Genomic DNA, 13,783 nt, shown 5'->3' on the forward strand with positions numbered 1-13,783 from the left:
TTTCATGACCGAGTAATAGTCCATCGTGGGGCTCTATGACATTATGATTATCCATTCATCCACTGAGGGACAATGGGGTGGTCTCCACCTTCTGGCTGTTGTGTATGACACTGCTCTGAGCATTCACATACAGGTTTTTGTGTGGACGCATGTTTTCATTTCTCCTGGCTGTATACCTAGCAGTGGAAGGGCTAGGTCCTATGGCAGCTCTCTGTTTAACGTTTTGAGGAACCGGCAGAATGTTTTCCAAAGTGGCTGCACTGTTTCACACTCCTTACCGTGGGCTCTAGGTCCTATGTCTGAGTAACACTGCCTTGACTGGAGCTGTCTCGTTCGTCACCGTCCCTAGCCTCTGGGTGGCTGGACCCATGCCAGGTGCTTGATAAATATATAGTAAATGAATGAAAATGTGAATAAATGGCTCCCTTTTAGTTTATACTGCCCTCGACTTCTGCCCAGATGCTATCCTTACAACCTTCTCTGTGAACCTCGCTCTGACCCCCTTTCCGGGCATAATCATTAGGTGCCTTTTCTGGTTGCTCCCATATTCTCTACCTCTCATTATCTATGACTCCTCTGGGCGGCCAAAAGTCCCTCTGGGGTTAAGAGAGGTTATTAGTCACCTCTGTATCACCAGCTTCTAATGCAGGGGTTGGCACAGAATAAATGCTCTGCATGGGACTGTGAGGGGAGGGAAGCTGTACCCCAACACTCAGGAGCCACAAGGGGGGGTTGTGGTGGAGGAAGTGTTCTAGGGGATCAGTGAGGCAACAGGAAGGATTTGGGGCAGAACTGCTACTACCAAGGCTCATCTCCTGGCCTCGGGGCTCCCTAAGAGGGACAGGGGACTAGAAAGTTCTCCTCCCTGTCTGCACAGCTTTCCCCTGCACCTGACCTGCCCCGAGACTGGTCCAGGACGGGGAGGCAGAACATGGGGCTTGGAGGCTGCTAAGTACTGACATGATAGGGGCCCCACGGGATTTGTCTGGGACATGTTCAGGGGACCATGTGGTGAGGAGACCCATGCATATAAGACCATGGTCTTTAACATGGCGGGTGACTTGCCGTCTATCGGGGTGTGGCATGCAGGTTTTAAATGCAATTTGTATGGATCCACATTTATTCCATAGGCTGTTTGCAAATCATTCATATGTAGCTTTTCCATGTGGATGATAACCTTCATTTCCACTCCCCAGCCCGCCCAGCTCCCAGCTCCCAAAGACTGCTCATTGGTTCCCCTCTAGCCTTCTTGTACCCTACGGAGCCGAGTGAATAATCTTGACTCCTTCAGCGTGTGAATGGTCAGTTTATTGGGAACAGACAAGCCCAGAGGCTTATGGCAGAGATGGTGGCTCCCTGGGTGGGGTGGGGGGGGCTTTCTGCAGGAGGTTGCACGAGGGGCCTCTGGGGAGATAGGGTCAGCACCACACATCCTTCCCTGCAACCCCTGAGCCAAAGCCTCCCAGTTTGGGGCAGCCCCACATCACTGTAGCTGGGAAAACATGTTCACATCAGACCCAAAGCAAGAGGACCTAAAAGGAGGGGGAGCAGGACCAGGGCGAGGAGGGGGCGGGGAGGGCTATGTACAGAGGGTGGGGGAGGAGCTTGGTTCCACTGAGCAGGTGATGTCAACTTGTGACTGTCTCTCCATCCAGGAAGTATTCCAAGTCCCTTTGCCTTTGTTTTGGCATTTCCCCATCAATGGGGCTCAGGAAAAAAGAAGTATTTTCATAGTGTGAGCTCAGCACCCGAGCTGGTGAATCTACTTCCCAAAGACCACCTCTTGATTCTGCGTGCCAACCAAGAGGACCTTTAACAGATCTCAAGTGATTCTGAAATGCTGGCCCTTGGCTTTGGAAATCAGCATGGGATTTTGGGGCACCTCTTTTTGATCATTGCAATAGTGCATGCGTTAGCCGGATGTTAAAAGAAGTTCATTTTTCTTAGGTGCATTGAGAGCCAGACGTAAGAGAGGTGGGGAACTTCAGGGGTTGAGGGTGGGAGCCTGGCTTTGTGGGAAAACTTTCAGGGGATAATCCACAGAGCGGAACTTTGATGTGTTCCCCACCGAGGGCCTAGCTCGGGGTCCGCACACGGTTAAGTAAAAGGTGACCCTTGGAGAGGCCTGAGGGGTGACTCTCAGGGAAAAACCTGAGGGAAAGCTTTGGTCAATACAGGAAAGTGGGGTTTGGGAATATCCTTGTCTTCAGCCCTGGTCAGGGGACAACATCTAGGCTGGGGGTGGGGGGTGCTGGCGCCCTGTCCCTGGGTTTCCCGCCTCGGGGACTGGACCGTGCTAACACTTGTGGGAGGAGCTGCTCCCGGCCCCTAGCTTCACGCAGGAACCCCGCGTGCTCACACAGCTCAGCAGCCCCTGGGGCTCACAGGGGACGTAGACTTCACCAGTGCCCACGACGCTGCAGGCCCCGCTGGTCTTGAGGACACTGGTGCCTCCCGGGCAGTACTCGGTCCTCAGCACAGGGGTGCTGACCACACAGGGCTCGTAGAGGACCGCGCCTTTGGAGCTGCTCACGGCTGTGGGAACAGGGAGCGAGGCTCAGGGTCCCTTACTGTGTGGCTGGAAGGGCATGGCCCTGAAACCTCTCAGCCAGGCCGTGTCCCCACCTGCTGCCGCTCACCGACAAGCACACCCCCATTCCAGCCACCCGCTTCCCACGCTAGCCACAAAAAGTGCTTAGAAGCTCTCCTCTTTCCCCACAGCCTTGGCTTCTGCTTCATGCCCTCAGTTTCTACTTGTCTGAACCTGCTTAGAAACTGCTTTCTCCAGAAAGGCAGCCTCTTGTCATGAGGGTTCCCTGCAGCTTCCGGGGCCCCACAGCCCTGAGGCCCTGTTGCTTCTCTGCTCCTCACATAATTCTGACTTCCCCTCCATCTGACCGGGAGCGCCTGGCAGACACAGCTCCTCCTTGGGGTGGGGAAAACATGCTGAAGTCTGGGCCAGGGTGCTGTGGTCTGTCCTTGTCAGGTGGATCAGTCCCCACGACCCCAGAGCCCCAGGAGAATACACAACTACTCACAGATATTCACGGGCCCGATGCCTTCGCACAACCTGGAGGAAGAGGAAAGACGACACAGGGTAACTGCATCAGAGAGAACAAGCCCGATAAACGCGGGGCGCCCCTTCTCCTGCCCAGGCCACTCCCCCACCGCTGTGTTCAGGAGGGCCCGTGGATTCTGGGCTGTTTGGGACTTTCCTTGACTGCGGGATGGGCCGTCGCAGCACAGCCTCAGCAGTGACCAAAGGCCACCAGAGGCAGGAGAACGTACCCTTGGAGCATGGATGGCCCTGACCCACCTGTGCTCCTCGCCCTCCAGCAGCCGCCTGTAGGTGGCGATCTCGATGTCCAGGCCCAGCTTGGAGTTCATCACCTCCTGGTACTCCTTGAGCAGGCAGGCCATGTCCTGCTTGGCCTTCTGCAGGGCCTCCTCCAGCCCTACCAGCTTGCACTTGGCGTCACTGAGGGCCGCCTCGCCCTGCTGCTCCGCCTGGGTCACGGCGGCCTCCAGCTTGCAGCGCTGGGGGAGAGGGCACAGCAAGGCGTTACTGGGGTCCCCAGGAGCCCCAGGCTGACTCTCAGAAGAGCAGGGAGACCATGGTCATTGTGAGATGATAAAAAATACAATTATTGGTCTCTGCCCCCAGTTTCTGGCACAGAACTCCCAAATCCTTGTAATTTCCTAAGTGATAAAAGGCGTTAGGAGCATCCTTTGATTTCATATTTGGTCTTTGACCTTGGGTTCTGACACAGAGTTCTCCGATCCCCTGGGAGTCCTGGATGGTAGCAGTGTCTTTTGTTCTAATGAGGCGACTCTGGCTGAGTCTCCGATGGCTCCTAGATGAGGCCTGCTCGCCAGAAGGACCAAGTCATGACCAGAAGCTTGGGGTTTTCAGCCCCACCCCCTATTCCTGGAGAGAAGGGAGGGGCTGGAAATGGACTTAATCATTGATCATGCCCAGGAGAGGAGGTCTCTATAAAATCCCCAAAGTCTGGGGTTTGCACGGCTTTCAGGTTGGTGAGCACGCAGAGGTGGTGGGACACTCACATGCCCAGAGCGTGGCATAGAAACTCCATGTCCTTCCCACCTACCCTGCCCTGTGCGCCTCTTCCAACTGGGTGTTCATCTGTGTTCTTTATCATTGCCTTTTATAACAAACTGCTAAACAGTAAGTAAGCTGTTTCCTGAGTTCCGCGAGCCATTCTAGTGAATTAATCGAACCTGAAGAGGGGATCACGGGAACCTCCGATGTACAGCTGAGGGGTCACAACCTGGACTTGCAGTCGGCATGTGAAGTAGGGGCAGTGAGGGGGGACCCTTACTCTGTGGGATCTGACCCACTCTCCAGGTAGATAGTGTCTGAGTTGAGCTGAACCGTAGGACACCAGCTGGGGTGGCAAAATTGCCTGGCTGGGCAGCTTTGTGAGTGTGGGAGGAAGGTGACACTCATGGGAACACATAGGAGGAGGGAGATTTCCTTCACAGTCATGGGGCCATGCCAGATTCAAAGCTGCTGAACCTTTCAACCTAGGGTTGGGACATCTGGTTCTTCCCGAGATGTCGGACCAACTTCTGTCTGTAACACCTCAAGGAGGTTTGAGTGATTTCTTTGGGGCTAATAGATTGGAAGCGTCTGGCTGGTCTTCATCAGCCTGGGAGAACAGAGTGGGTCTGCATTATGGACTCCTGGGAGTCGTCTGGAATTTCAGGATCACAGGACTGGAGTCTTTGGGTTCGAAGGAACCATGTCAACCATGTCAACCATCGTTTCTGTGGCCCCATCGAGGGGGGTACCTTTGCTATTTCATCTGTGACCAAAGGTGACCTAGTATCTGTCAGGACCTTGCTGTTTCCTTAGGCTGCTCCCGCTGTCGGTCAGCTTTTTTACAAAGGGTTTGTTCCCTCCTAAGCAAGGGGCACAAGTTCATTCTCACTTCCAAGCACTCCCAGGGAGAATGGACCCACCCCCCAGGACCAGTGGTGGGGGAGCCTGTGATGGGGCCTCAGGACCATGGCTTTCCGGCCTCACCTGGGCTTTCATGTTCTCAATTTCTTGCTGAAGCCTCTGGATCAGCTTTTTCATTTCCAGGATCTCATTCTTGCGGTTGCGGAGGTTGTCACAGTGGTTCCCAGCTGTCAGCCGCAGCTCCTCATACTGCCGGGACCGGGACAGGCAGGTCAGAGCCCTGGGCACAGGCACCTGCACCACGGCGCCTCGCCACCCCTGTTCTCACCGTCCAGAGTCTCTCCTCCAGTGGTTTCCTAGCTCAGGGCTCTCTGGGTTCTTATGTTTGTTCTGCTCTCCCTCTCCTTTCCATTTCTTGTCAATTTTGGGGTCTTTTTCTGGGCTGCTTCTTATTTCCTTCCCCAGCCCTGAACCTTCAGGCTTATTAAATGCTCCTCTAAGCTCTCCTTTTCTCTGTTTAGCTGTTCTGTGGCTCATCTTTTTCTCCCAAGCCCAGAGCCCCAGGGTCTCTGGAGGGCTCCCTCCCCTTTAGAGTTCCCTCCAGATCTTAGAAGAGGTTACTGTGCTCAGTCTGGGATGCCGGACAGATCTGGGAGTGAGGACAGACCAAGTCTACCTCACTAGGGTGAGTACCTTCGTACATTCCCCTTCAAAACAATAGAAAACAAAATGCAATGCTGCTTCCTACTTTGACTTGACATTTTTAAAAAACCTTTGCAGCTCCAAATTCAATTTCTGAATAACGTTTTATCAATTTACATCTATAGATTAAAAACAAGTAGCCAACTTTAGATTTTCCACATAGAGAAGGCAAAACAAGTGATAAGCAAATCACTCTCTTTGGCTCTTTTGTTGTTTGGCTGTTGTGACAAAGCCTGCAGTTGCCTTAGCAATTCGCACTCTTCTTGTCTTCCAACAGAACTCTGCTTTTATTTGGGGTGGCAGTGAGCCCAGATAAGAGAATATTTATTGGCCTTTTCATTAATGAGATCTATGGGTAACACTTCCAGGAAAGCTGTTTAAAGTGGGGGATGACCCAGTTGGCATGTTTCTTTTGCCCTGTGTTCTTCTTGCCTGGAATGAACATGTGAGATCAGTGATAAGGCAACCTTCTTGGGACATGAGGCAACCATGAGGATTACTGCAATTCTAAGGATACCAGAACAGAAAGCGAGAAGAAGCGAGAAGAAGCCTGTGTCCCTGATGGGAACATAGAACCCCCGTATCATCTGTCGGCAGTCTGTTTCTGTAACACAGGGATGGTGTGACTCGTATTACCCTCATGGTGCCACACATTTCAATAAGACCGTCCTTCCCTGGCCACCCTATTCAAAATATCATTCCCACAACACTCCCTGCACTTCACGCTGATTGATTTTCTTCAAAGCACACATCACCATCTAGTGTACTCCAAGCTTACTGATTCAATACCTTGCGTATCGTCCGCCCCTCCCCTCCCCTGCCTCTAGAATGAAAGTGACTGGAAGGCAGGGTTTGCTGTCTATTCTGTCTCCTGCTGGAATCCAGCAACTAGAACAGTGTTTGGAATGTGATGGATGCTCAATAAACAGTTGTTGGGTGAATAAATGACTGAGCGAATGAATGCATGGTGCCTTTCGCAGACAGGACCGGTGAGACAGAGATGATAATATTTGCAAAATCAAATTGCCCTTGGGAGTATCAATCTCTGTCCCAGCAAGCCCCTAATTGCCTAAGTCTGGGGCTGCCTTAATGACCGCTCCTGCCCCGCCATTAGTGCCCACTGCACCATTAGCTTCCCTCAGGCCTTGAAGCCCAGGGCCCTCTTTGCAGTCATTGGCAATTAGTGCTTCTCGAGTGCAGCCTAAAGGAATACTTCCAGTGTCTGTGCGTGGGTAAAGGTGGGAAGCCCCAACACCCTGATGACAGGCTTGGGCTGTCCGTGGGGTCCCCTCCCACATGCTCTGCAGGGACCTGGCCGAAACAACAGGACCCCGGGGTTTACGAGGTTCCCTGTGATTGTGGTGTGACACAGCCCTCGTTATCATCTCACTCCGTCCCTAGGGGAGGCGGGTCTGGGGTCCCAGCTGGGCCCTGCCCAGGTCCTCACCCGGCTCTGGTACCAGGCCTCGGCTTCAGCTTTGCTGCGGCTGGCGATGTCGTCATACTGGGCCTTGATCTCAGCAATGATGCCGTCCACGTCCAGCTCCCGGCTGTTGTCCATCTTCACGATGACGGAGGTCTCAGAGATCTGAGACTGGAGCAGGCAGATCTCCTGGGTGGGGAGCACGTGGGAATGTGTGAGCATTTTGAGGACAAAAGTGGAGGAGTGGAGGAGGGAAACAGCTCTGACTTTCCCATAGCAGATTTGCACAGGACTTTGCATAGCTGTCCTGAGTCTTCCATCACCAACCTGTTCTTCATCCCCCCTCTAGTTACACAGACTCAAGAGCCAAGGTCTCGGCCCTCTGACTTCTGGGCGTCTCACTGCCTGAGAATTTCTTCCCATGCTCATTTTTGAGTCAGCTTGCCCCGTACCATACCCGCCAGTGGAAGCCCTCCCACTCCATCGTGCCCATGGAACTGGCCCCTGACCGAGCATCTGTGGGCAGTGGGGCCGTACGTACCTCCTCATACAGGCCTTTCAGGAAGTCGATCTCCTGGACCAGAGCCTCCGCGTTGGTCTCTAGGTCAGCCTTCATCAGGAAGGCTGTGTCCACATCCTGCAGCCAGAGCAGGGACAACCATAACCCGGGGCCAGGGGAACAGGTGAGGCCACCCTCTCCTCCCATTGGGTCACCTCCCAGGCAAGCTGGTGGCAGCTGAGGGACCCAGGTGTAGGCGCATGAAGAAGTGAAAAGGTGACAAAGCCAAGGATGGAGGGGAGGGGCCCCAACCCCAGGACCACATGCCTGGGCCTGGCACCCTGATGGGGAAGGATCTGTTGGAGTGGGTTTTGAAGTGCAGGTCCTCAGAGCCCGCTGTGTGGTGCACGGGCCATAGAACACCTTGGTGTTTATCTGAGAAAACATCGTTATTGTTTTCCTCTTTTGTGTCAGAGTCAGAGTTTTTGTTTGGTTTTCAGTTTGGCATTAGCTCTACCTCCAACTTCTCGGGCAGGTGTAGACACAACCCTAACCGGGTCAGGCCCGCATGCATTGGGAGGTGGAGGCCAGGTCAATCACTGCCCTTCTGCAAGAAGTGGGGGAAGGCTGGCTTTCCTGTTTCCCAGGGTCAGTGAGGTTGGCCCTGGACTCTGATGGGAGAGAGGCCCTGTCGGGGGTGGATGGACTGCAGACACGTTTGGACCCGGTCAGTGGCTGAGTGTAGTGAGGCCACCTGGGCCAACTCGGGGGGCCTTCTCTCTCCCTGCGCCACCCTCCCTCACCTTCTTCAAGGCAACAAACTCATTCTCAGCACAGGGCCGCAGGGAGAGCTCCTCTTCATACCTAGAGGATGGGCAGGAAGAAATATTTTAGTCTGGCCTGGGGGTTCAGAAGTGGCCCAAGGGAGGGAGCCTGGGGAGCACATCCTGCCTCTCAGTGACTTAACGCCCTAAGGAGTCGCCAGACCCAGTCCTCATCATCATCGGACACCTGTAGCTCCTCTGACCACTCAGGACAGACGATTGTCATCCTAGCCTCTCATTAGCCACTGTGCGTGTTGACCTCCCTCCCCACTCCCGTGTAGCCCATTCCTGTGATTATCATCTTCTGGGAAGTCCTTCTCCAGGCCACCTCCTTTCCTTGTTGCTGCTAAGGAAGCCCACGTCATTCAGTTGCTTCCTCTGGGGAGGTGGTAAAGAGTTGGCTGCCTTCTCTGAGTTGTTCTCAGTTTTGGCTGTAGACACTGGAACCTCAGCCTGCCTCTTGCCCTCCCCGCCAGGAGAGGTCTGAGCCTGGCCTCTATTTGCTGAGGTAGCAATTACCCACTTCGCCAGAGCCGTAGAGACAGCCCGGCCACCTCTAGGCTTCGAGGGAGCTCCCCGCCCACTCCCTGTCCCTCTGGGCAATGGAATCAGGGCCAGGGGGTTCAGTCTGGCGGGGATGACTCAGTCTGATGAGTGCCATTGATCCATTAATAGCCTCGCTGCGCTTCCTGACGCCCATCCTTCCTTATTCCAGCAGACCTCAGCCTCAGCATGGGCCCTGGGAGCTGGAGACTTCTGCCTGGGCGGGAATCCCAGCTCAGGCCGGTGCTAGTCTTGTGACTTTGGGGAAGGGTCCAGGGTGGGGGACTTTTCTGTGTCTCAGTTTCATTGTGTACAGAATGAGAATGACACCGGTCCAGCCTCATGTAGCTGCAGTGAGCTAACACGTGCCACAGGTAGCGTCTGCCAAGCACTGGGCCCCTGGCATGCAGCACAGGCTTCATAAGTATCGGCTGCTACTATCAAAACAGTATTTAGTCTCATCCTTCTACCCCCACTTGCCCAATCCAAAGTCCTCATCATGAGCTGCAAACCATGTGTTCTGCCCACCTTGTATGTTTACCCACCAAGAAGGGCATTGCTCTGGTCGAGAGGGCTGGCCTCACCACATCTCACCTGTTGTGGTCTGCTGGAGTGGTCCTCTCTCACTTGGCATACTCTGGCCCTTCCTGTTCCCTGCTCCCATCCCTTCCCTTTTCCTGGGATCTACTCTAGACTCCCCTTTTGTAAGGCCCAATTAGAATGAAACTTCATCATGGCCCCGAGCAAATGGTACCTCCTCCAGGAAGCTTTCCTGGGCCCTATCTGTGCCCTCACTGTCCTGGCATTCCTTTCCGCTTCTGCCCTGTACCCCATCGTAGCTCTTGGCTGGTGCGCGTGGAGGTCTGTGCAGGACCAGGGATTTGGAGGGCGGGAGCCAGCTTGGCACAGTGTCTGGTATCAGGAAAGCATAGGACTGACCCCTGCAGTGTGAGTGACCACCATGTGGCTCTATTCCACTGATGCATATCCCTTAGGGACTGTGGCTCTGAGCCTACTTGTACTGCTGCTTGTCAGTGGAAATGTGTCTTTCTCAACCCACACCCACCAACATGTGCTCCCATGGGGCCCTGGGCCAGAGATGCCCACCTAGGACCTGTGAGGCAATGTATCCTGGCCTCAAGCCTCTTATAGGCACTAGACCTATAGCCAGCAAGCTCCCAGTTAACATCTGTTTTGGCTCCCTTCTCCTGGGAGGCAGGCTGGGAGCTTCCCTCGGAGAGGGCAAGTCTAGCAGGCTACCTGACCTTAACCACAAGTGCTGGGGACGTAGAGCCCTGCTCGTGGGGAGGGGGATGGCTTCCAGCTGTGGACTCTGAGGTTGGGGTACGGGAGCTGAGCATCGGGGAGTGAGAGAAAAACTTGGGCCAGGTTAGCTTGGATGCGGTCCCAGGAGGTGCCAAGAGGGGCGTATCAGGAGGAAGGGACAGTGGGAGGAAAAGCATGGAAGGAAGAAGGTTTGGATGCCTGTTTGGGGAATAAGATATGGTTCCTGATCTGAACGGGGATTGCTAGAAGCTATGGAAGACCAGGTGGTCGAGCAGAGCCCTGGAGGGTGGGGAATGGCAGGAGAAAGGGCTAGTATTGCAGGGACATGGACAGGGCCTTATTGAGAGAGGGCGGCAGGAAGGGAGGTGAAGACCAATACACGATTTCAGAGCTTCTGTCGTGTGCCCTATGGGCAGTGTCCCAGCTGCTCTCTTGTGTTACCCCACCACACTGTTGCTGCTACCTGATCGACGAAGCTGGAGGCTTCCCACTGTAGAGGTGGGGAAACTGAGGCCCAGGTTGTTGATGGAGCTTGCTCCAGCCTCCCTTGTGGGCTGAAGGTAGGCCACACTCACTTTTTCTTGTAGCTTTCCAGCACGTCCTGGAGGCTGCAGAGCTCAGACTCCAGCCTGGCCCGGTCCCCTGCCACGCAGTCCAGCTGCCGCCGAAGGGCAGAGATGTAGGCCTGGAAGATGGGCTCGATGTTGCTCTGACAGCACCTTTGCTGCTGCATGAAGTTCCACTTGGTCTCCAGCAGCTTGTTCTTCTGCTCCAGGAACCGCACCTGCCATCCAGATCAGGGAGTCACCGAGAGCAGGGAGCCCAGGGACCGTAATAGGTGACGGGCTGGGTGGCCAATGGAATCAGTGGGTGCTCTTAATCCCAACACATTGCCGCCAATGTGCCAAAGTTTTCAGATAAGGCTCCCTGCGTAGACTGGCCTGGGAGGATTTGTCTCCATGAATCCCCTGCCTGGGGGAGCTTTTATAAGACCCCCAACTTCTCCCCTAAGGTTCGCACGTTGTCATGGGAGAAGTAGTGTCCCGAGAGGTCTGGGACAGGTCCCCCTCCCCGTCCCACCTGTCGGCCTCCCACGAGCCTTGCAAACTCGGCCAACACATCCTGTCCCTTCAAGCCTCACTCAGCTTCCTAAGGTTCGTATTGTTCATGGGAAACTCTTCAGGATTCTTCCTATTAATGCAAGTGGGTGACGTGGTGCCTGGGAGTTCAGACTTTCTCTGGTCATAGCCCGGGGCCACTCAGGGGAGGTCAGATCAAAAGCGTGGTCCTGAGACTCTAAGCTCTCTCCCATGACTCTGATGCACCCTGTGAGGCTGTGTCCAAAAAACATCCCCATCGTGGGAACATGGAGCGCTCCCGGCTGGCTTTTCCGTTTTGGTGACTTAGGAACCGAGAAGAGGAGAAGCTCATGAGCGATCATGGCCACCCCTCAGCCACAGGCAAAGGGAACCAGTGTCCGATCCTTGAAAGAAATCTGCAGAGGGGGAAATGTTGCCCTATTTCCGGTCAACGGCCGCATCACCGGGCGGCTCCCAGCCTCATGAAGGTGGTGTGTTGTTGCGGAAAGTCAGAGCCCAGAACTTAACAAGCTTTAAAGATAAAACTGTAAGTGGAACAGTTCCCATTTACTGAAATGAGTTTCTTTTTGAAGCCCTTTTACCTATTTTACCTCTTTTGACTCCCCACCACCAAGGCCCCCTTCCCCACCAGGTAGCAAGAGCCCCGAGGCTGAGAAGTGAGACATTTGCACAGGACCTCAGGGGAGCAGTCAGGACTGGAGCCAACACCAGGGCCCAGGTCTCCTGACTTCTGACTCAGGATTCTTTGCTCTATGGCCGGGGGTCAGCAAAAACACTGGCTCAGCCCCTGATCCCAAGTGCCTCCCTGGGGTGTGGAAACAGATGCAAAGGCAGCTGCTTGGGTTTCTAATTGGCTTGTTCGGTGCCTTTCAAAGGCTGCACGCTACCCTTCCCTGCAGCCTTTCGGAGCTGTGGTTTTGGTGACAGTCACTGTGTCCTCCCTGTGCAGACTGCTCTACCTTCTCCTTATACCAGGCCTCCTCCGGGGGCAAATCTGGGGTTGCAGTGCTCGTCCCTGCCTCCAGACCCAAGGTTCTCACCCCAGCTCAGGCCCTCAGAAGGCGACTCTGTTGTCAAAGCCTCCTTTGCCTCATTGGTTTTTCTTTTCAGTATTTATCATTGCTTTGGAAGTTCCTCTTATAGTCTGACCTCACACAGCCCTGGTGATTTTCTCAGTTAATATTCAAAGGGAGATGACAAGAGAGTAAAAAAAGAATGAGCAGGAGGAAATGTCTAGCACTGAGCCAGATCTAAGCAGCTTTCTACGATTTGGGGGCATCATCCACCGCGCCCTCTCAGCTGCTGGCCTCTCCTTGGCCCCGATGCAAAGTGCTCTCTGTGTCCCCCAGCCCCAAGCATGGCTCCTCCCTGTTACCTTGTTGATGAAGGATGCAAAGCGGTTGTTCAGGCACTTAATCTGCTCCTTCTCGTCCCTCTTCACCCTTTGCACAGCCGGGTCAATCTCCAGCTCGAGCGGGACCAGCAGGCTCTCATTGATGGTGACAGGGGCAATGCAGGGCGAGGACCCACAGGGGGCCCCCACTCGGTACCCAAAGCCGGGCAGGCCACACCTGGAGGCCACCCGGGGCCTCCCAAAGCCCACGTTGCACAGGCTCCGGGAGCCCAGGCAGCCCAGGGCACGGAGGGCCCCCCCACCCCCGGACCGGCATGGCCCCTTGCTCACGGCATAGTGGGTAACCATCCGGGGGAGGATAGCTGAGCAGGAGCTGAAGCTCCGACCACCGCATCGGGAGCCCAGCTGGAAGGAGCGACACGACATGTTGGGAGAGACGCAGAGAGGTGGCTGACAGGGACAGCGGGAGGCCCGAGTTATCAAGCCAGCCCAGCTTCCCCACCTTTTATCTCATTGGGGATGTAGGGCCAGGCAGAGTCAAACCCCAAATCACCATTAACAGGTTTATAAGCTTGGGCTATTGGCAGCGGCTAAGTATCAAGGTGGATAATTAGGGTAGCAAAGAGCAAAGGGTGGGAGCCAATGGGCAGTGCTGCTGTCCTCTTTCCTCATTTATGGGGGCAATGAAAGCGGCCAGCCAGACAGACGTTTGGCATATTGGGTGGCTCAGCCTCAAGGAAAGGGAGATTTAGGACTTTATGCCATTTTGCGGTGGGGAGAGAGGCATGAATTACACACCCCAGTTGCCCAAGACTAGAGGCCAAATTAATTATGCTTGGGGATGCTCTTTTCCCCCAAAGCTGCTTTTCTGCAGATGCGGCAGATCCAAAGGCCCTCCATAGGCTCCTAGGTATTTCTAGAAGCTCCCTGGGAGGGAGGATATTGAGGTGGGAGAAGCCCCCACAAGCAGGTTGGGACCTGCCCCTCCTCAGGCCAGGTGGGAACCGGCTCTGGCTCAGTACCTCTGGGGCTCCCGACACGGACTCTTGTCTCTGGGGCCCGTTTAGTCCAAAAATGCCTGCAGAGGACTCAAGAGGAGGGGGAGGAAGAGATGCTTTCCCCAGGAC

General features: G+C 54.7%; 1 protein-coding gene across 1 annotated transcript; it reads right to left on the bottom strand.

Annotated features, from left to right (window-relative positions):
* Positions 1 to 1,105: 1,105 nt before the first annotated feature.
* On the bottom strand, positions 1,106 to 13,128 carry KRT82 (keratin 82). Its single transcript, XM_080812366.1, has 9 exons — positions 12,678 to 13,128; positions 10,778 to 10,986; positions 8,352 to 8,412; positions 7,591 to 7,686; positions 7,074 to 7,238; positions 5,048 to 5,173; positions 3,317 to 3,537; positions 3,039 to 3,070; positions 1,106 to 2,535 (listed from the first exon to the last, which is right to left on the bottom strand). Exons 1-9 carry the CDS (start codon positions 13,080 to 13,082, stop codon positions 2,297 to 2,299), a joined length of 1,554 nt encoding a protein of 517 aa, XP_080668492.1. The 5' UTR covers positions 13,083 to 13,128; the 3' UTR covers positions 1,106 to 2,296.
* Between the last annotated feature and the right edge of the window lie 655 nt (positions 13,129 to 13,783).

Source organism: Martes martes (assembly GCF_963455335.1).
Source record: "Martes martes genome assembly, chromosome: 8".
In the NCBI taxonomy this organism is placed as follows: Eukaryota; Metazoa; Chordata; class Mammalia; order Carnivora; family Mustelidae; genus Martes; species Martes martes.

What these genes read in the sequence shown, in the direction of transcription:
- KRT82 (XM_080812366.1), bottom strand. Translation starts at nt 13,082, where the DNA reads ATGTCGTGTCGCTCCTTCCAGCTGGGCTCCCGATGCGGTGGTCGGAGC. An exon ending in TTGCATCCTTCATCAACAAG is followed by an intron (nt 10,987 to 12,677) that starts GTAACAGGGAGG and finishes TCTGGATGGCAG; the next exon opens with GTGCGGTTCCTGGAGCAGAA. An exon ending in AGTTTGTTGCCTTGAAGAAG is followed by an intron (nt 7,687 to 8,351) that starts GTGAGGGAGGGT and finishes CTCTGGCTGCAG; the next exon opens with GATGTGGACACAGCCTTCCT.